Source organism: Psammomys obesus, unplaced genomic scaffold (assembly GCF_907164565.1).
Source record: "Psammomys obesus unplaced genomic scaffold, mPsaObe1.curated_primary_1811, whole genome shotgun sequence".
Taxonomy (NCBI): Eukaryota; Metazoa; Chordata; class Mammalia; order Rodentia; family Muridae; genus Psammomys; species Psammomys obesus.
Genome location: NW_026596064.1, coordinates 15,410,308 through 15,434,043, shown reverse-complemented (window position 1 = coordinate 15,434,043; position 23,736 = coordinate 15,410,308). Strand labels below are relative to the sequence as shown.

Here is a 23,736-nt window from a genome sequence, read left to right as displayed (position 1 = left end):
CTTTAATTGGCCACTTCTTTTTTCTAAACTTTGTTTTTTTTCTTAAAGATGTGTTTATTTTATTTATGAGTGCTCTACCTGCATGTACATCTACATGCCAGAAGAGGACATCAGATCCTAGTGTAGATGTTTGTGAGCCACCATGTGGTTTTTGGGAATTGAACTCAGGACCTCTGAAAGAGCAGACAGTGCTATTAATTGCTAAGCCATTTCTCCAGCCCCCTTTGTCTAAACTTTGTCATGATCAAAAACATAAAGGTAGTTTCTGTGGTGGTGATGGTGAGGTAGCACATGCCCTTAGTCCCAGCACTCTTGAGGCAAAGGCAGGTAGGTGGATCTCCTGAATGCAAGACCAGCCTGCTCTACAGAGTTCCAAGACAACTAAGGCTACACAAAGAAACCCAGTCTCAAAAAACTCCCAATATTATTACATTATATGTTGTATATATATATATACTACAGCATATATACATGTATGTAATAATGACAATAGTAATAATAATGGAAACTCTGAATAACACATGTAAAATGTTTCAGGATATTTGATCCCATTGTGAACTCCAAAATTGTGAACTGTAAAACCCTGATCTTGTTTGGTGTGGTTGAGAACTCTGTTTCTTGTAAACCTGTGATTATGGTGTGGTTCACCCAGCCCTGTACATACCTTTAATCCAAAGCTTTCTGTATACAGGCTTTAATAAAGTTAACCTAAGAGACAGAGCAAGCAACCAGCTGACAGGGATTAAAAAGTAGGAGGGATTTTGAGTTGAGGGGTAGTTATGACAGCATGGAGAAATAGAAAAGGTTTTTAGCACAAACTCTGGCTTTTTGGGCTCTGAGCTAGGAAGCCTTTGGCCTTGGGTTTTTGGGCCTTTTGCTCCTGCACTGTCAGCTGAGCTAGTGAGCCTTTTGCCTTTTTTTTTTTTTTCCATCCAGACCTGAACTGAGAAGGAAGGTCAGCTGAGTGCTTTGTTTGCCTCTCTGAGCTAGCAGGTTTTCACCGCAGCATCTAGCGCCTGAGTCTTTATTGGCAAAACAGTTGGGATTTTCATTTTTTAAAAAAACTACTATAAAACTTGAAAGATTCCTGACAAGTTTTTCAGAAACACAATATTTATTAAAACTAACAACAACAACAACAACGAAACAACCTTCAGTTAGAAAATGAAAGAAGTTCCATATTTCATGTCAACAATAGAATTTCACACTGAGTTCTCACAATAAAAGCCCACAATTGTGACTAGAGACAGGGTATAGAGAAAGGGAAAGAACTGAGAGTGAGGTAGGCAATGTTCTGCTTTTTGCTTTCAAGTGTCGCATGAAGATCCTTTAGAGAGTCACTGGCATAGCCCTAGTCTTCCAGCATGCCAGGGACAAAACTAACAATCTCCTAAAATTTAAGATTGCCAGTTTTCATGGTAACTCTCTAGGGGGGTTTGATTCCACCAATAAATAAAGTTCCTAATTCTATACTAAGCTCATCCTTTGGAACATCAATCTCATCACCTGGTTCTTCTCCAAGCTTCTTCCACCAGGGTGCTTGAATGTGCTTCAGGGTGGTGAGATGGGCCTGTTTGGCCTTGGCTGCCACAGGCCTCGATCTACTTAGGAAGTTTTCAGGTTCCTTTTCTTCTGCCTCCTTCAGACTTGGTGCCTCTGCAACAAACAGAAAGTAAACTGGTTAGCAGAAGTATGAGGCAAACAGCAACTTGGAAATAGCAAAGCTGGAGCCCAACTACAGTCAGGACAGGGTAGAGTTCTGACTCTGAATGTGCTGTCACTGCTTAACTATAAAGGTAAGTTTCTTGTTTAGTCAAAAGTTACAGTTATGAGTCCAGTGCTGTGACATATGCCTTTAAACCCAGCACTCAGGAGGTAGAGACAGGTGGATCTCTGTGAGTTTGAGGCCAGCCTGGTCTACAAAGTGAGTCCAGGACAGCCAGGGCTACACAGAGAAACCCTGTCTCAAAAAAACCAAACTAAACCAAAACAATAAAAAACTTGTTGCAGTTGTTGAGTGTCAACAACCCCAATTCCCTGGCAGCTTTCAGGCTTAAAAGAATAAAAGACAATAAACTGTGTTAGATAGCTTAGAGACAGAAACTTTGGTGAAAGCATTTCATTAAAAGTTATATTGTACAAGTGCATTTTTCACTGTACTACTGTCACCATCTACTTCTAAAATATGAAAAACTTTAAAAAGGCTTTGGGTGGAATGTGGCTAGAAGGACACATCATCTTTGGAATTAGTAATTTTTCTGGAGTTGAACTATTTGAATTGATAACAAACACAAATAGAAGCTCCATAGCCTTTATCATTGAAAACTGGACGATGTAAGATTTCCTGAGGGCCAGGATAAGACTTTTAGTAACATTTTCCTTGTAAAGATTTTGGATGCCACATCTCTTGCATGGGGTATTCCTTTCATGAAACAAAAATAGAGGCAGAGCATACTTATCAACTGTTCAATATTGGTGTTGATCTGAGCCATCAGAGCTTCTCTGTGTTGCTCGGCTCTTTCTTCTATGGCCCTTCCCATAAAATAATGCTGAAGTCGTTCTTGTGCTTGTGCATGGAGCTCTCTGCTGGCCACATCTGACATCTGAGAGCCCTGAAAACACATGACAGAAAGCTTGTCATAACATATATATCAAAATATGCTTCACCTAACCACCACAGTAGAGTTTCTAGAATTCTTAGTCATCTCTTATTTTAGCAATAAAATCTTACAGCTCTTACTTACCTTACACTCTGGTGCAAGTATTAAACTGTCTTTAAAAATAGCTTTAGTTGGGTGTAGTCATGCCTGTAATCTCAACAGAGGCAGGACAATCATGAGTACAGGGCCAGTCTGGGTTATATAGTGACACCTTGTCTCAAACAAAACAAAAACAACAAAAAAAACCTAGAAGCAAGCAAACAAACCCATAACAAAAAAGAAGCCATTCAAAACAATCAGAATTTAAACAGTAACAATTTCCTATATCCCAATTTTATAAAACAATGTAGGTGGGCAAGTTCCTCTTTTTAAATTATTTTTTAGCTTTTATTTTGTATGTATGAGCTTTACCAGCATGTATGAATGTGCACCACATGTGTATCTTGAGAGGCTGGAAAAGAGTGTCAGATCCTTTGGAACTGGAGTTATAGATAGTTGTGAGTCGCCAGGTTAGTGCTAGGAACTGAACCTGGAACCTCCACAAGAGCGACAAATGTTCTAAAGCACTGAGCTATCTCTCTAGGCCCAAGTTTTTTATTGTTGTTGTTTTTTTTTTTTTTTTTTTTTTTTTGGTATGCTTCTACACAACATTTCTTCAAAGATATGATAAGTAATGAGAGCCTGAGATTAGAAGACCACCATGAAAATTATAAATGGTTTAGTTAAGTCACTAGTCTAGAAGAGGAGAAGAGCCAACTCCTTTTGTTTTGGGCCTCATTTGAAATAGTATTTTATTTCTGATTTCATCCCTACTCCAAATGCATCTATATCACAGTGTTATAACTGGTTCTGGTTTCACAGAACAAGGGACAAAATCAGCTAAAAGACCCTATCCTTTATGCTACTCACGGAACTTAAAGGGGAAATTAGTGACTAACTCGGGTAGAAATGAAATAATCTTAGCCATTTAGCTGATAACACCACAGCTTTATCAAATGCTGATGTAGTTATGTTCCAGTTAATGACTTCCATTTCAGCCACAGATCTTCTCACAGTGTACTAGAATCTGGCCAAAGCAACACTTCAAAAACAACAAACTCAGTATTCATCAGAATTACAACCATCCTTCCATGTGTATAAAATCTACACTCATATTCAACTAAAGAATCAAAGTACCAGAAAATATTCATATAAGCTAAATTCAAACATGCACAAAATTTCCTAAAAGGTACAGTCAAACAACAATTAAAACAGTCATTACCTTGGATTAGGGAATGTAAGTAATCTAGAGGTGGTTTAGAGTATACACAAGGATATACATAGATTACATGGAACATATACCATTTGATAAGAGGAACGTGAGCACCTTTAAATTTTTGTATCCACAGAGGTCCAACAACAGTTGGACCTACAGAGGACACTGTAGGACTACTAACCAGCTCACAGTTTTTTAAAATATTTTATTTTAATTTTTATTAATTTCACTTTATTTACTTTGTATCCCCCTGTAGACCCCTCCCTCCTCCCCTCCTAATCCCACCCTCTTTCCACCTTTTCCACGGATGCCCCTCCCCAAGTCCATTGATAGGGGAGGTCCCCCTCTCCTTCCTTCTGATCCTAGTCTAAGGGGTCTCATCAGGAGTGGCTGCATTGTCTTCCTCCGTGGCCTGGTAAGGCTGCTCCCCCTTCAGGGGGAGGTGATCAAAGAACAGGCCAATCAGTTCATGCCAAGAGACAGTCCCTGTTCCCATTACAATGGAACCTACTTGGATACTGAACTGCCATGGACTACATCTATACAGGGGGCCTTGGTCGGAGTATCAATCTCAGAAAAGACCCCTGTGCTCAGATTTTTTGATTCTATTGCTCTCCTTGTGGAGCTCCTGTCTTCTCTAGGTCTTACTATTTCCCACTTATTTCATAAGATTCCCTGCACTCTGCAAAAGGTTGGCCATAAGTCTCAGCATCTGCTTTGATACCCTGCAGGGTAGAGCCTTTCAGAGGCCCTCTGTGGCAGGCTCCTGTCCTGTTCCCTGTTTTCTCCTTCTTCTGATGTCCATCCTCTTTGCCTTTCTGAATGGGGATTGAGCATTTAGCCAGAGTCCTCCTTCTTGATTAGTTTCTTTAGGTGTACAGCTTTTAATAGGGCTATCCAATATTATATGTCTAATATCCACTTATGAGTGAGTATATATCCTGTGTGTCTTTCTGCTTCTGGGATAGCTCACTCAGGATGATCTTTTCCAGTTCCTACCATTTACCTGCAAATTTCATCATTTCCTTGTTTTTTATTGCTGAGTTATATTCCATTGTGTAGACATACCACAATTTCTGTATCCATTCCTCAATTGAGGGGCATCTGAGTTATTTCCAGCTTCTGGCTAGTATAAATAAAGCTGCTACAAACATGGCTGAGCAAATGTCCTTACTGTGTACTTGAGCATCTTTTGGGTATATGCCTAGCAGTGGTATAGCTGGATCTTGAGGATGCGCTATTCCTAACTGTCTGAGAAAGTGCCAGATTGATTTCCAAAGTGGTTGTATAAGTTTACATTCCCACCAGCAATGAAGGAGGATTTCCCTATCTCCATATCCTACCCAGCATGTGTTGGGACCCTAACTGGGTTCCACTGAAAGGGCAGAAAGCATTCTTAACCTCCAAACCATCATTCCAGCGTGATGCATATATGTTTAGGAAACTACCAAATTATTTTTATATTCTTATGAGAATGTGAGCAATCACATTTCTTCTATTTGCTTGCCAATACATAGAGTAATTTTTAAAAATTGATTAGCTGATAGCAGAATGAATAATCTCTGACCCAAATTTGAGATTGCCAAGGAAGAAGAGTATGGGGAAGGACTTTTAAAAAGGAAACACCACACAAAGACCTTCAAGCAAGTCAAAACTGTTCTGTTCTGCCAGGTTAAATATTTATAGAAACTCAAAACAGTATTTAGGTATCTGCATAAGCAAGTTACAGAAGCAAAGAAGCAGTCATAACAAGTAGGTAGTCACGGCTGTACATTTTGGGTGTGTGTGGGGTCACTGAACTGAAGCTACTAGGAACTTATCTTCCAGGGACTGGAGTCAGAGACAAGCAGCTGGGGGTACTAAGATGGATGCCTAGCATAAAATGGAGTTTCTTTAGCTGTATCAGTAGACTAGGCTGGCCTTGAACTCAGATATCCATCTACTCTGCCTCCTGAGTGCTAGGATTAAAAGCAGGCACCACACTTAAAGAGTTTTAATCTTTTAAGATCTAGCCATTTTAGCAAGGCAGTGGTGGCACGTGCCTTTAATCTCAGCACCCTGTAGGCAGAGGCAGATGGATCTCTGTGAGTTCTAGGGAGCCTGATCTACAGAATGAGTTCCCAGACAACCAGGGGTACAGAGAGAAACCCTGTCTTGGAAAAAAAAAAAATCTAGCTATTAACGGCTGTGGAGTACCTTATTGTGATTTTAATTTGCATTTCCTCTAATGAGTGTTGATGTACCTTTCATGTGTTTGTTACCTGTATGTCTTCCTTGGAAGATCTGTCTTACTAGGTCTTGGAGGTTTATTAACAGACTAGTAAATATAAGATCTTATGCATGTGTTTGAGCATATGAATGTAAGAATGAATATTCACTGATTGACAACTAACATTCCTATTATAAAAGTTAAAACACAATTTTACTGTACTATTATAAAAGAAGCAATATGTAAGTTTTGCTGACATAGTACAGGAAATAACTGATTTTAAGTCAGGTCCCCATTTACCACAAACTGAATTGGATCCTGTAAAGTCTACTCACTCCATTGAACTTGCATTGAACATTAAATGTTAACATACATATGGAACACTACCATGCAATGGATTAATGTAATGTGTACTTCAGCACAGAAACCTACATACCGAACGTCTTTTGACATAGTCATCCACTTGTTGTTTTAGTTCAGCTCTGCGTGTATCAGTGAGTTCTTCAAGTCCGTGCCAAGGGGCAAATAGTTTCTTTTTCTTACGGCACTTTGCTAGGAATGTAAGAACCTGAGTAAGGTAGGGAGAAAAGAAAGCTTTTGATTCTGTTCCCTTTAATAGTTTGCAATTTATGTTAGTATTCCTACTGTTGCATTAGATAACTGAGTACGTATGAAGAAGGGAATGAGACTGTGACAAAGTAAAGAAATATAGTGACTGATTTTTTTTTTTTTTTTTTGTCTTGTTTTGTTTTCAAGACAGGGTTTCTATGTGTCCTGGAACTCACTCTGTAAACCAGGCTGGCCTCGACCTCAGAGATCCACCTGCCCCTGCCTCCCAAGTGCTGGGATCAAAGCTGTGCACCATCACCGCCCAGCAATATAGTGACTTTTTAACTGAAAGATCACCCCTACTTCTAAAAAAGCTATTTCCCAATAAATTCATTTTAAGTTGAAAATACTGATAAGTTGCAATTATGGTTAGTACTTCTACCATCACAGTCTGGTTTCTACTAAGCACACATCACTTTCTCATCATGTAGGGTAGGACTGTCTGTATACTGTTCCACTCTAATTGGTTTTTAAGGATCTACCTAAATATTACTATTACTTTTGGTTTTGGTTTGCCAGGCATCACATAGGTTAGGCAAGCCTTGAAGTAACAATGTAGCCAAAGATGAACCTTTCTGGTCCTCCTGCTTCCACCTCCTACATTCTCTCCAGCTCCCTACCTATATACTGTTCTCATTCTTTCTTAAAAAAAGAAAACCCAGATAAAAATCCAGTAAGACAAAACAATAAGTAAGTAAACAGAGCCCCCCCCCCATATACACACACAAATAAACAGAAACAATTTGTATTGGCCAGCTACTCCTGGGCATGGGGTTTGTCCTGGAGCATGGTTAATATACCCAGGGACACTCTTTTGGAACAAACTGAGTTTCCCTTTACCAGCAGATATCAATTCCAACTAGTTCCTTGGTTAGGGATGGTGCCCATGTTAATTTTCTACTCTCAGTTCTGGGACCTCATCTGGCTTTAACCTGTCTAGGTACCATGAGTACTGCCATAGCCCCTGTGAGTTCATAGAAGCACTCATATTTATTTCTGCAGTAAGAAATGAGTATATAAAAGGAAATAACCATTAAGTTCTAGTCTCAATCCTCATTTCTTATAAACTCTATTAATATTCTGGGCAAACTACTGGTTCCGTAGGACTCTAAAAAACTAAGGTCCCCAATTTTACATGTCTTACAAATATAAAAAGATAATATTTATAAAAATAGGCTTGGTAATGATAAAATATTTTAAAACTTTAAGATATGAGACTACTGATCAAAGAAAGTTTTCTGAATGTTATTTCTCAAATCTTTAATAATAGACATCTAATTTTGGTATAAATATGAAATTATTCTTTGCAATTCTTCACTTTTCTCCCATGATTTTATTTTTATCAATATTATATACTGTTTTAAAGGCACTGATTGGCAAGCCACAGCCAATCAGAGAGAAGGATGGGTAAGAGTTTCTCCAAACAGAACACTGAAAAGTAAAGAGTCTCTATTTTGTGGGGTCAAGCACCATACTAAAAATGAGTGTTAAGGGACATTTTAATACTCAAAACATCCACCCAAACACCTGTCTTCTCAGACTTTAAGCTTATAACCGCAAATAGTAGAGTGGAAGCATTTTCTTTATGAAATATGAATAGCCAATCAATAAAGTCAAAGTTTACTAACATTGAAGTATCCAAACAAAACATGCTTCATTAGCCCTGTGTTGAAGTGCACAGTAGATGAGCCCTCTACAGCAGCTCAGAACTTCTAATCAAACTTTTAGTGCTCAGCCATATCAGACAAAAGCAAATGTCATTGAATATGAGGAAAGTTGCTTGATAGAAATAGAGAACTTAATGCTCAGGATGTACCTCAGAGGTAGAACACTGTGTATTAGTATTCTATAATCAAACCACCATTCTGGTTCTAGAGACCAATTACTACTTTCTTTTTGGGCGGCTGCTGCTGCTTTTTAAAGCAGCAAGGAAATATCTAAAAACATTCAAATAGAATGGGCAGCTAAATTCAAATTTAGTTCTAACATTGCAATACTATCAGAAACTCTTAATTTGTCTACTCAAATAAAAATGTCTAATTATTGTTGTATTTTCAGTGTTCCTTTATTTGCAGGGCATGTCTTGCTATGTCCTGGAACTTGCTATGTAGTCTCGGTTGACCCTGATTATAAGGTCCTGATTCAATCTCTTAAGTGCCTGGATTATAGATATAAGTGACTATATTTCATTTTGGATTTTTTTCTTTCTACTTTTAACAACTAAAAAAGCAAAACAAAAATAAAAAACCAATGTTTCAACTAGGCATGATAGTGTACTATCATATTAGCAGTGAGGGGTGAGAAAGGAGAATTTAAGTTCACGGTCAGCCAGGGCTATATAGGGAGACCCTATCTTAAGAGGGAGAGGCTTCTGTACAAAGCAAAAGAGAAACATGAGGTAGGCAATGATTTTACTGTTCATTTTTGCCAAGTACCTGAAAAACCAATTATTCCTAAGAGATAAATTTAAAGGATAACCTTACTACTTTGTATACTTTCAATGAAATTGATGAATTATTTCCCTTTCTCACTTTCTTCCTTTGAAATAGGACTTGCTGTGTTATCTAGGATGGTTTCAAGCCTAAGGATCTTGGAATTCTCTGGCCTCAGCTTCAGAGGCCACACTACCATGCCCAGCTTTTCTCTTTTGTTCGTCTTCATCTTTTTTTAACAAATCAGAATGTTAATGAAAATATAACACAAATCCCAAATCCCAGTTATTTTACATTTCATGTAGTAATGTTGTAAAGTACAAAATAATACTTTATATCTACTGAGTTATATAAAACATAACTATATGTGCCAGCTAGTTTTCACGTTACCTTGACATAGCTAAAGTTATTTTGGAAGAAGGAACCTCAACTGAAAAAATTCCCCTACCAGACTGAACTGTGGGAAAGCCTGTAGTACACTTTCTTGATTGATGATTAATGCAAGATGCATCGTCTTGATATGGGTGGTGCAACTCCTAGGCTAGTGGGAGCTAAGAGAAAGCAGGCTCAGCAAACCATTAAGCCGGTAAGCAGCATTCTTCCATCACTTCTGCTCTAGTTCTTGCCTCTACAGAGTTCCTGCCATGACTTCCCTCCCTTAGTGATATTACCTGGAAGTGTAAGATGAAATCAATCCTTTCTGTTGCTTTTGGTCATGGTATTTTATCACAGCAGTAGAAATTCTTAAAACACAATATGTGAACATTAGTATTCTAACTTGTTGGCAGTATGAACGTATTAATGAGATTTTTAATACATATTTTATAATATTACATTTTAAAAATCTGGTGGGTATTAAATACTCAAGTGAATGAAGTGTTCCACAGCCATGTGCTGTAACTGCCTGTTGTACCAAACAATCAAAACCTATGGTATATCTTTAAAAAATGAACCTTTCTAAAATGTACCCTTTAATAGCCACTGCTCTGTTCTAATTTTCTGTAGTACTTTTCTTTTCTTTTTCTTCCTTCATTAAAAGGAATCCTCATATTTTTCTTTCCATTTTGCTAGCTTTGGTCCATTTTTCTTTTTGTTCTGATTTTAACAATAATTTCTATACCTTCTTTAGACTGATCAGGTGTGAAGCAAATATTATTAATCTTTCTCATTGAATGTTAGTGGAAAGTAAGAAAACCAAAATAACTTTGTCAGAAGGATCATTGCTTCTCTAGGGAATGCACATAAAGTAGACTACCTCAGAAAGCCTTTTACAAAAATAGATTCATTTAAGTCAAGCAAGTTAGAAAGTCAACTATATAAGGACCCACCTAATTGTCTCACTGGAAGACTTTAAAAAGGAGGCAGCTATTAAGTAGAGGTTTCACAAAGAAGGCAAATTTCTCCCAAAAGAAGCATCTCCAACCTGGATATACACGAGCTATCCTCAGGTTGCTGCTTAGCTCAGGGTGAATATCAGGAGTGTATGTACAACTCATGTACAGGACTCTCTGTTACATATAAGGGAGGGAGGAGACATACAAATCACTCTGTACATTTCCCTAGTCTCCATTCTTCTGGTTTCAATGATTTACAAATATCTTCATAGGGACAGAGAGATAGCTCAGCAGTTAAGAGTTTGCACTCGTAACTGTGCAAACTCTTGCAGAAAACCCTAGGTTTAGTTCTGAACACCTGTGTCTGATGGCTCACGACTATGTAAAACGCTAGCTGCAGGCACTGTGATGCTTCTGGTGTCAGTGGGCACCGGCACTCAAGTACACATACCCACACAGAGGCAGACACACATGCTCACATATAATTTAAAAATAAATTACAACATCTCTATAAATGTTAATCCACATTGAGTGTTCAAAATTTATCACTGTAAGAAAGGAGAATTAACAGCAAAACTTACAAAAAAGATTAAGCTATATGCTTTAAGACTTGAAATCTAGAGGCCTAATGATGTATAAAAGAAGTAGGTGTTAGAGAGAAAAGGTTACTCAGTGAAAATGAAACTTTGTGCTACGCTTTCCCAAGATAACTATTTACTATACATAATCCCTAAGAAAACTACTATTTAAGAGTACCACTCTACAAAGAGTTATAATGTTCTAATTATAGCTAGTACTTCTCCTTTAACTTGATTACTTTAAAAAAAATTAAATAAAATGATACATTTGTATAGGACTTTGCAATTTACAGACTTCAGAATCATCATGTATATCCTTTTATATAAAAAAGACAGAAGAAATATAAATTCACATCAAGCCTGTTGAGATCTATGAGAGAAAAATAAATAACAAGGTTGTGTAATGGCATACAAGATTCTAAGGCATACAAGATGCTAAGGATTTAATATCTAAATCAGCTTGAGCAGAGGCAAGAACATTGTTATTATTACTAAATATATACATTTATATGTATGTATACAAATATATTTTTTTAAATTTATGCTGCTAGGGATTGAGCCTAGGGTTGTGCACATGCTAGGAAAGTACTCAACCAATGAGCTGCACTTCTAGCCCTACATTCTTATTTTACAAAGGAAGAAACAAGCTGGCAAAAGCTAAGTGGCTTGAGCATGGACTTGTATCTAGTAAACAGCAAACTCAATACTGAACCCTTGTTTGCCTCCTTATGTAGAGCTGTGTATACTACAGCACACTCACTGCTCTTTGAAGTGTGACAGCTGCTTTATACTCAGTGAGAGAGGACCTCTGCTGGCGAAAATTCTTCCTTTCCCTGTACCCTCTCCAATGTTTCTGGATAGTCAATGCTGATTTCTCTTCAATTTCCCTATTGTACTTCTCCACTTGACCTGAAAAGATGACAGATATTATTATAACATACTCAGCTATGTTGTATCAAATTCTGAAATGAGGACAACAGCAGTAATAATGATTTTACAGTTTTTAAAATTTATTTCAATACTTTTCACTAATCTGCTCAATCCTTAAATGTTATAATAGTTCTAAGACTGTAGAAACTAAAGTATTCCTACAACATGTGGTTTCTTTCCAAAAAGGACTCATAATATTTTTGTCCTAGAGTAATGAGAGAAGGGGTGAAAGGTCAACACCCAAAGCAGTCTGACAAAAGAATCATGAATTCATGCAGAAAAGCATTTGGTATGATCAGGGGAGAAGGACAAAATGTATTTATGTGCTTGCTCTTTAATCTATGCTGTGTGTTTCCAAACTTTTCTTTAATTGGTTATACAAATAGCTTTCTTTTAACTTTTTGAGTTGGTCAGCATACAGCTCAGGGTTCATTGTACTTAAATGAAAGACCTAAGCTGTAGTGGTTAATACATAAAAGGTATCAAAAAAGAGGAAGGGAGGGAGAGAGAGAAAAGAGAGAGAGAGATATTAAAAAGGTATTAGGATTTAATGGCTGACCTGATATAGAGAAGTGATAAAAGGTAAGGATGCTGAATGGGAAACTGAACAGATTTTTGGTGCCATTATCCAGAACGGGGAATCAACAGGGAGAAAAGATAGGAGATATGACTTTTGTAAATACCTGTGGATAGCAAAGAAAACTATCCAACAGGCAAACTGGTCACAGCAGCATTAGATACATGTGGCTACTAAATAGATATAAAGCAAAAGTAAACATTCAAGTCCTCAAATGCAGAAGCACATTTTGAATAACTCAATAGTTACTTCTAGCTATTGCAATTGTATTGCATGGTGCAGACAAAACTTTTCACTGGTAACATAAAATGTTTTATACTTAGGAACTTAAGAGAGAAAGTAGGATGGAGAGAAAGTCAGGTATGAGAATTCTTTTGCTGATAACTGACATTGCAGTTATGGATGGGACACATCCAGCAGGGTAACATGAAAATAACTGGGGAAGGACAAACTTTGGAAAATATATTTAAAGTGAAAGAAGGGAGGGAACTAATAAAGGTTCTTAGGAATGAGTTAATAAAAAGGGAAGTAAATGAATGAGAAAAAAAAAAAAGCCTGTGAGGAGATAGGCATGTTGAATAGTTACTAAGAGTACTTGTCTAGAATGCATGAGGTTCTGGGTTCAATTCTCAACATGACATAAAATCAGGAGTGGTGGCCTATACTAGTGATCCAAGCATTTGGAAGGTAGAGGCAGGAGGATGACAAGTTCAAGATCATCTTTAGCTACATATTGAAGGCAGCCTAGGCTATATGAGATCCTGCCAAAAACTAAACCAAACCAAACCAAAGCAAACCAAAGCACCCTAGCGAAATGAGGAAATTGATAAAGTGCTTACCATGCAAGCATGAGAACCAGAGCTTAGATTCTAATGTCTGTGTAAAAATCTGGCATGGTGGCACATGCCTGTAACCCCAGTTCTTGGGGAAGACAGGACATGTCCAAGTCAAGCAAATTTGGAAGTTTGCTAGCCAGCTAACCTAATGAATCACTGAGTTAAAAGGGTCAGTGAGAGACCCTGTCTCAAGAACTAAAGTGGAGAGGGATAGAAGAAAATACCTAATGTTGACCTCTGGCCATATACACATGTGTACCTACCACACATTTATACACATGAACATGTACACACAGACACACCACCACAGTATGTTCTTATTAATTCAGTTTTGTCTACAAAGATGTCACATTTTCATACTAGGGATTTTATACTAGGGAATGAATGAAAATCAGATGATAGACTGTGTTCCTATCAATAACTTTTATGTCATTGCCAACGATCTTTAATTATAAACATTTATGTTTAACACATGTATCTAAAAGTAAAAAAACAATTAAAATTAATACATATGACTCAGAAAAGCTTTAACTTTTGAATCCAGAGCTTTACTATGACTTATCTAGAAAAAAGAAAAAAAAAAAGGGAAGAGGCTCGGAGGTTAAGAGCACTGGCTCTTCTCCCAGAGGTCCTGAGTTTAATTCCCAGCAACCACATGGAGGCTCACAACCATCTATATTGAGATCCAGTACCCTCTTCTGGCAAGCAAACATACATGCAGGCAGAAAACTGTAATAAATAAATCTTCAGAAAAAAAATAAAAAGAGGAAAAAAGTTCCAAATACCAAAAAAAAAAAAAGGAAGAAGAGAAGAAAGAAGTTATCAGGTAGCCAGAAACTTTGGTTTAAGATACTCTAATACGCTAACATTTATTAAGTTGGTACTATTACTCACCTGGATGAATCATTTCAAGCATACTTAAGCGTGACTCTCGGGAAAGCCTCATGGCTCTCTGTCTTTGAAGTTGCAATCTTAATCTGAGATCTTCTTCTTCTTTCTTCCTATTTAGCTCCAACAATGTCTTTGCTCGTTTAGATCTGTGGGGAAAAAAAAAAGAAAGTTTCTTACATACAATTTTATATGCCATGTCCAGCAAGAAATGCATGAAATTCTTGATCTCATGAGTAATCAAACAAATAGAACAAAATGTTTTGGAAGCTAGGATATGATAAAATACATTGTTGTTACATATAAATTTCTCTAGAGGTATTTGGATAAATACATCAACAAGTCTGAAGAAATTATCAAATACATATAAAAAAGGCTAAAAATGAAGATCAATCAATTCACTTCTAAAAATTTTCCTACTGATAGAATCAAATATGTAAAGACTTATGTTCAAGAATACTATAACATAGTATTACAGTGGTAACAAGCTGAAAAGTATCTTGTAACAGTGGATTGAATAAATAAGAGTCGTTTAACAGAATTTCACTAATTTTGAATATAGAAAATTTGCACATACTATTTACTGACATGTACTGTTAGGTGAAAATAAAATCAAGATACAGTAGAAGAATATGACTTTAATCCCAGCACATGGGAGGCAGAGGCAGGTAGATTTCTTGAGTTCAAGGCCAGTCTGGTCCACAGAACAACTTCCAGGACAACCAGGGCTATACAGAGAAACCCTGTCTCAAAAAAATGAAAAATAAAAAAGGTATAGAAGAATACAAATTATACTAAAAATGTCTTTATTTACGTTGAAATATAAATTATTTGAACACGTTAAAGTTTCAATAATGATTTTCACTGAATGGTTTAACTTTTATGTTTATGTTTTATGTTTAACTTTTAACTTCTTGGGTTTATTTTTATTTTTCTTTTCGTCTTAAAGTTTGGGGTAGGGATCAGAATGGCCAAGATCAAAAACTCAAGTGACAACACATGCTGGAGAAGTTGTGGAGAAAGGGGAACCCTCCTCCACTGCTGGTGGGAATGTAAACTTGTACAACCACTCTGGAAATAAATCTGGTGCTTTCTCAGACAAATAGGAATAGCGCTTCCTCAAGATCCAGCCATACCACTCCTAGGCATATATCCAAAAGAGGCTCAAGTACACAATAAGGACATTTGTTCAACCATGTTTGTAGCAGCTTTATTTGTAATAGCCAGAAGCTGGAAACACCCCAGATGCTCCTCAACTGAAGAATGGATATAGAAATTGTGGTACATCTACACAATGGAATATTATTCAGCAATGAAAAATAAGGAAATCATGAAATTTGTAGGTAAATGGTGGGACCTGGAAAGGATCATCCTGAGTGAGCTGTCCCAGAAGCAGAAAGACACACACCATATATACTCACTCACATAGACATGTAATATAGGATAGACCTACTAAAATCTGTACATCTAAAGAAACTAATCAAGAGGGAGGGCCCTGACTAAAATGCTCAATCGCCATTCTGAAAGGAAAAGAGGATGGACATCAGAAGAGAAAACAGGAAACAAGTTAGGAACCTGCCACAGAGGGCCTCTGAAAGGCTCTGTCCTGCAGACTATCAAAGCAGATGCTGAGACTTATGGCCAACTGTTGGGCAAAGGGCATGGAATCTTATGAAAGATGAGGGAAATAGGAAGATCTGGAGAGGACAGGAGCTCCATAAGGAGAGCAACAGAACCAGAAAATTTAAACACAGAGGTCTTTCAAGAGACTTATATTCCAACCAAGTACCATGCATGGAGATAAGCTAGAACCCCTGCACAGATGTAGCCCATGGCAATTCAGTGTCCAAGTGGGTTACATAGCAATGGGAAGCAGGACTGCCTCTGACATAAACTGATTGGCCTGCTCTTTGATCACCTCCCCCTGAGGGGGGAGCAGCCTTACCAGGCCACAGAAGATGACAATGCAGCCACTCCTGATGAGACCTGATAGACTAAGATCAGAAGGAAGGAGAGGGGGACCTCCCCTATCAGTGGACTTGGGGAGGGGCATGTGTGAAGAAGGGGGAGGGAAGGTAGGATTAGGAGGGGAGGAGGGGGGTTTATGGGGGATACAAAGTGAATAAAGTGTAATTAATAAAAAAAAAAAAAGTTTGGGGTGGGGACTAAAGAGATGGCGCCATAAGTAAGAGTACTAGTTCTTCCAGAGGTCCCAGGTTGGATTCCTAGCACCCACATCGTGGCCCACAAATATCTATAACTCCAGGTCCAGAAAAATCCTATTCTGGTCCCCACAGGCACCAGCAATGCATGTGGTACACAGATATACATAATGGCAAAATATTCATACATATAAAAACTTAAAAATGAATGTTTTTAATTTTTACATTTGTCTGTCTGCATGCACATGCACGGCTGGTGCCTATGGAGGCCACATGGGGGCGTCAGATACCCTGGAACTGAAGTTAGGGATGGTTGAGCCACCATGTGGGTACTGAGAATTAAACTCAGATCTCCTACAAGAGTAGCAAATGCTCTTAACCACTGAACCGTGTTTCCAGACCCCTGAACTGCATCTCCAGACCCCTATTTTTTCCTTTTTGTTAAAATTAAATTTTTATTAATTTATTGTCTCTCTGTGTGTGCATACCTTGTATTTACGTGCACACACCAGCCATGGAGCATGTGTGATCAGAGGGCAACCTGAAAGAGTCCGCTTTCTGCTCCACAAGTTATCAGACTAAATGACAGACATCCTTACTCCTCTGAGCCACCTAATCTAACCCCAGGTTTCAGTATTTTTCAACTGTTGACTAAATATATAGTATTTTATAACTGGCTATACAGTTTTCTGTGTTCAAAAATGTTTTATTACAATTTCTATATTTTTTGCTGTTATCTTTGAAACTGCTTAACTCCTGCAACCCAGTCTTTGATATGTCACTATGTAAAGCATCACAAATATTGGTATATAGCATATACACTCAAAATATCCTTAGGTACCCATAAAGGAAAACCCGAAAAATATGGAAAGAGAAGCAGGATATATTGTTTATTTTACTTAGATTAATATGCATGTCTCCCTCCAGAGTATTTTTTTTCCTCTCAGCAGCAACAACGAAATAAATTCCTCAAAAACAAAAAAGAGGTTTGAACCCAAAGAGTGTTACATAGTGTTGAAATCCTGTCTCAATAAAGCAAAACAACACTAACCCTCAAGCAAATTAGCCTCCAAACGAGTAAGATAACATACCATGGAGATGCTTACACATCCATGTTAACTGATACACTATTTATTTACAATGGCTAAGAAATGGTGCACCTAGATAAGATGTCTATCAATAGATGGAAGGATAGAAAATGAAGTAACATATATAGAATGGTTTTATTCAGCCACAAAGAAAAATGAATCCATGACACTTGCATAAAATGAAGAAAACTGGAAATCATGAAGTAAGCCAGACTCAGGTAAATATGCAGAACCTGTTAAAGTCTGTGTGGATGTTTAATGAAACTAGAAAGAGAATCACAAAAAGGGAGAATGACAACTTAAGGAGGGTTAACTAAAAAAAAAAAAAGAGTCTATTTGGGGTAGGGAAGAGAAGCAGCCAGAGGTGGAAGCAAGGAATATGATGAGGACAGTGAAGAGGGTGAATTAAAACACAGTGTAACAGCATGTCTGTGGGGAAATGCTACAAAGAACCTCATTACTCTGTACGCTAACTTAAAAATAAACATTAAAAAAGAATAGTAATTATTCTATATGTACATTTCTACACAGACAAACTCATAATCCTGAGATACTTTGTTTTTCAATGTAGTGATTAGATTCTAAGCTAATGCGTTTTAGCATTGAGCGAAACCCTAATCTGGAATTGTAAATTTTATGGGCAGAAATTATTTTTTCATCACATTATTTTTAAGTGCTATATACTAAATCCTTTAAAGTTATCTCAAATATATTATTTCAACCCTGTGAGGCACATAAACTTTATTTAGTCATTCATTCATTTAATATTTGCAGTGCTGCGGAGTGAGTTAACCTAAGGTCTTTTTACTCTTGGAGACGGTATCCGCTAAGTTGTTCAGAAGTAGTAGCAGGCTTGAACTCATTCTATACTGCAGACTGAGTTTAAACTTATGTTCTTCCTGCCTTAGTTTCCTGAGTAACTGAGGCCTATGCCTCAAAACACAGCTACTATATCTATTTTCTAGCTTTGAAATTTGAGGCTAAGAGTTGTGATAACTTGTCCAAGATCACTCAGCCAGTGAGTTGCTGAAGCCAAATACAAACTCAAGTCTGTAACTTTTTCTCTATCCATACATGCATGTACACAAATACATGTCATGCATGTACACACTGACAAATACACATGTGTGCTCAATTTTGGGATACTTTCATATAATTACATATGTTACACAATATACATATAACACAGATCTCCACCCCTCTCTCTATAACCATATATAATATATATCTATTTGATGTATGTTTGAAAACTTAATACTTTTTTTGCTATAAATATGCATGCCCAATAGTATTTAAAACCTACCTTTAAATTTCTCTAGAAGAAAATTTTCATATAGAATCCACTAAGTAACACAGCCAGAGTGATTGGGTGACAATGTAGTATTCTGAGGACTGAGGTATTTTTAAATGTTTTTATAACAGAAATGCAGCTGCAGTTATTTTAAGATTGGTTTCAGTTTTTAAAGTTTACTTCTGTAATATGTCAGTTTCATTTTGGTGAGTTAAATTTGGCTTTAAGTAATGATGAATAAAAATAAAATCACCTCTGAGATGGCTCTACTTTATAATCAATATTAAATAAATACATTTTTAAATTTACGTTTGCTATAGTTTGCTCTGTAACCTTTAACAATGTGCCTAGGTTAGTCATATCAGAAAATGACCCATATCTTCAGTATTTCATTTTTAAGTACAACCGAAGTAGAGACCAATAGTTTTGTCATATCTAAAAGATAACATCTACCCATGCCATATTTACTCAGGAAAACTTGGTTAATGTGTTTAATCTTTATATATCCACAAATATTATAATTATATATGAGCACTTATGAGAACTGTTGGTTTTGAGAATTTAATAATATGAATTTCACTGGCTCCCTCTTCAGGATTGGCCCACAAACCTAGACAGGAAATGGACAGGGCTGAATACTGGATTTCATTAGATTTGTCATACTGTACCCTTTGTTCTGAAAGGGTACCTGGTTACTTGAATGTTGGTACTCAGTAGCACTATGAAACAGAATAAACGCAAGGATAAAACAAAACACATTAGGAAAATAATAGTAAGAAAACAACAACAACAAAAACCACAAAGCAATACCCCCCCCCATTCAACTGTGTCCTGATAACACTCTCACATTGTTTTTTCTTCTTTTTCTCTCTTTCCTTTTTTTTTTTTTTTGGGGGGGGGTGTGTTTGGGAAGAAGGGAGGAGGTTAATTAGATTTACATGCAAAGCCAGATCATAATTTCAATCAACAATTGTTTGGTTTGGGTTTTCTACCTGAAACTCCTCTGCAAAGCAATCACAGCAGATGGAAGCTTCTTTAATCTCTTTCTGGTCTGGAAACCTTTCCAGTAGGCTTGAATCAAGCAAGCTGCTTTATGTAGTTTCTGAAATTATATACCAGAAATAATTTTGATACATCTCTAGAAAAGTCTTTTTGAGAAGGTTATCTCTTAAAATACTAGGCCAAGGAGACAGAGGGTGCAGGTAACATGAGGTTCATCAGGCCCAGAATGCCCAAGTATACTGTACTTTACTGTGCAGATACGGTATGTTAAAACTCAGGTAATATCTACAACATATTCAAGATAGTCTAGTTAGCTCCAAATTTTCTCTCTGATCTCACTTCCTTCTCAAGGACTTCACAATTCTGCCTAATCTTTCATAATCTATTTTGAGTTAATGTCTTTTGTTTCATTGGTTTTGGTTTTTTGAAACTAAATTTTGTTAGGTAGCCCATACTGACCTAAAATTATGATCCTTCTGCCCCAAGCCTCTGAAGTACTGGGATTATAGATGAGTGCCATCATGCCCAGGGAGCTAACTTGTTAATATTTTTATTTAGTATTTTTTAAAGATTTATTTTTATTGTTTTTAAGTGTGTGTGTGTGTGCACACACGTGCACCCACCTGCAGAAACTAAAAGCTTTAAATCCTCTTGGAACTAACTGGAAGTGCAGGCATTTGTGAGCTAGCCAACATGGGTGCTGACAACAGAACTCAGGTTCTTAGCAAGAATACACTCTTAACTGTTGAGCCACTGCTACAGTCCAGTCCATTTAGAACTAATCAACTTGGTTAGGCTTAGGCTATATTAGCTATGCTGACTATTCGTGGGTAGTTATGTAATTCTGTTTGAATTCTGTAAGCTTTTAGGATGCTATTCTGAGTCTGTTCACTACATTTATAGTGTTGAAAATAGTCTATGAAAGCAAAATTCTTTTCATTCGTTCTTTTCCTTCCAAATTTCTCCTTTCATCCTTCACCTAAACTGGACTTCCTTTTCTTTTGGTTTAGGACTTTAGATATATAATAATCTCATTTTCTTTCATTCTAAAAATATCTTTTATTATTTTAGACTCTATTTCCATATTTATTTTAAGGCCTCATCTGACAATCATAAAAGTGTGTCTCTTTCTCCAGAAATTAAGTTACCTGGAGCCTTCATTTTGTGTACATGTTGAGGAAGTATGATAAAATGAAACCTGTTACAGCTCAAACATAATTATTATTAACATATGAAAATATATCAATAAGTACATTTTCCTCTTTTATGAGAGAAAACATTATTTCGTATCAATGAATAAGAAAGTTCACCATAGGTGGCCTTATACAGATTACTACAATAAGAGATTTTTTTTTAATACAAATGAAGTTTAAGTAGCTTACAGATAAAGAGTAAATAGGAGATTTCATGAGACATTCTGAAAAATATTAACTTACTCAAACCTATAAATAGATATAAAAGGGAGACTGAAACTATTTATAGATAGACTGAATGAACCAATGAAAATCTTAGAAAGATTTCTATTGTTTAAAGATAATGTTTTGCTTAAAGTGCTAAGAGAAAGAAAGTGAGACATATTCAAGGAGAACCATGGTTCAACACAGTTAACAAATATCATACAAATTATTTTTTATAATACCTGTTCTTCTTCCTGATAAATCTTAGGGGTTAAAAGATCAACAAGCTGTCTAAGTTCTCGACTAAATTCTGTCAGACTTTCCTGTTTGTTTAGCAGACTTCTAAGTCCTGAAATACAATAACAAAACAAACCAATTATCAACAAAGTAAGATTTTGTTATGTAGTAAATTAATAAAGTTAGATATGGTTTAGATATGAATAAATATAACAAAATGATTAAGTATATGATTTTTCTTTTTCTCAAATTCTTTTATATTGAAATCTTCACAATCTTCCTCTGTTCTAAGAATTTTTATATTTCTCACTTGTAAGATCTGAATGCAAAAATGTCTAAATAATCTACTTTTAAAAAGGGCAGTAGGCTCATAGCATTAAGTCAGAGAAGAGTTTGTTTCCTTGTCAACACAAACACCTTAAAAAAAACATTCTTAAGATAAATTATTATAAGCACATACTCTATGTATGCCTAACTTGTGGAAAAACTTAAGCAGGTTACTATTAGTCACTATTAATTGAGACAATTTTTATTAAACAGTTTTTATTACACTAACATCTATAATTTGAAGCCAAGAGGTTTCTGAGCAAATACAGAAGTGCTAAAACACTAGGATAATGCATTTGAATTCCCAAATAATACAGAAGTCATAAAAGGTACAACATAACCTTTGTATCCAAAGCATGTTGAAATTATGTATGATATAATAAATATAAATAAGCAAGTAAAATAGTGTACATCTGGGGCTACCATCATATGGATTTTTGCATGCCTTATGTATTCTTTAAGATCCAAGTTCTAAGCACCACTTACAATTGAAAAATACCTTGATAAACCTGAGTAAATTCTTCTGCTACAATTTTATCATCCAAAGAAATGGAGAGGAATTAAGGTAAAATTAACCTTTTTTTTGTTGTTTCTGTTCTTTTACTGGGCGGTGGAAGTGAGACAGGGTCTCACTATGCAGCTCTGGCTATCCTTGGCACAACACTATGTAGACCAAGCTGGACTCAAACTCACAAAGATCTGCCTGCCTCTGCCTCCAAAGAGCTGGGATTAAAGGCATGTGCCACCACACTAAGCATGGACATTCACATTTCTGTAGAAATCTAGTTGCAGTATGGAAGAAATATGCCTAGCATAAAAACAACTAGAGGTCTATTAATGGTGCTAACTGTATCTCTTTTACAGAAAATAATTAAAATAGCTATATTAATAACAGATCTAAGGAAAGTTGCTAAAATGTCTTTTGAATCAAGAATGATTAAAGTCTATTTTAAATGATAGTAATTAAGCATTTTTTAAAACCCTATTTTAAAAATTCTACATATTTTACATAATTTACATATTCTACATAATTAAAAATCCTACATATTTTAAAAATCCCATGAAGCATACGATAATAAGCATAATTAATGAATTAGAAACCCATATTTATTATACTAAATATAAATATATTGGTTAACAAAGAAACAAGATAAAGCTAACATATAATTTTGACTAGTAGTTGGAAAAAAACCCAAGTCTTGAGTAAATGACCTAATTTTTCCATGCCGCTTATTCTGTAATTGTAAGTAAGGATAAAAATATCCAATATACCAGCTGGGCACAGTGGTGTGTTCCTTTAATCCTAGCACTCAGGCAGGCAGAAAGATATGAGTTAAAGGCCAGCCTAAGTCCAGGACAGCCAAGGCTACACAGAGAAAGCCTGTCTAGAAACAAAACAAAACAAAAAACCAACAACAGAATATCCAATATACCAAAGGAATGTTATGAAAATTAAATACTCTTAGAATCAGTAAGTGTTCAATTAAATGAACATTCTCACACAAGATGGTAGTTAACAATGAGTTCATTTATTCTCAAGGTTTATAACTTTTTGATCAATGTGTTTGAGTTTAGATATAAGAAATATATAATATATACACATTCTTTTTTTGAGTAAAGGCAGTGAAAAGTAAGGGATTAATTATTAACTGATAATAATGCCCAGTTCTATTTTCTTTAGAATAAGTTCTGATAAGGTCACAGACATCTTTGGTCATTATTTTATTACACTATTTGGAATATTCAATATGAACATTTTTGTCAGAGAAGAAATAAAAGCATTATAACCCCTTTAACAAAATATGCATGCTATCTGTTGACCATATAGTGACATCTTTTGGGAATGGCATATGTTGTAATAGATATGTCTGCACAGTTCAGCTACTAACTTTTCAAAATACAAGAATTTTATCATTTATAATCT

The 23,736-nt window shown here is 36.1% G+C and overlaps 1 protein-coding gene across 1 annotated transcript in view; it reads right to left on the bottom strand.

Moving 5' to 3' along the window:
* Window positions 1-1,095: 1,095 nt before the first annotated feature.
* The window catches only part of Iqcb1 (IQ motif containing B1), a 44,478-nt gene continuing 21,837 nt past the window's right edge, over window positions 1,096-23,736 (bottom strand). Inside the window, exons 9-15 of the mRNA XM_055625257.1 lie at window positions 21,491-21,597; window positions 19,842-19,951; window positions 14,315-14,457; window positions 11,838-11,986; window positions 6,561-6,692; window positions 2,456-2,612; window positions 1,096-1,656 (exon numbers count right to left, since the gene is read on the bottom strand). Of these exons, the coding sequence (XP_055481232.1) occupies window positions 1,427-1,656; window positions 2,456-2,612; window positions 6,561-6,692; window positions 11,838-11,986; window positions 14,315-14,457; window positions 19,842-19,951; window positions 21,491-21,597 (1,028 nt within the window). The 3' untranslated portion in view covers window positions 1,096-1,426. The remainder of the gene's footprint in view (window positions 1,657-2,455; window positions 2,613-6,560; window positions 6,693-11,837; window positions 11,987-14,314; window positions 14,458-19,841; window positions 19,952-21,490; window positions 21,598-23,736) is intronic.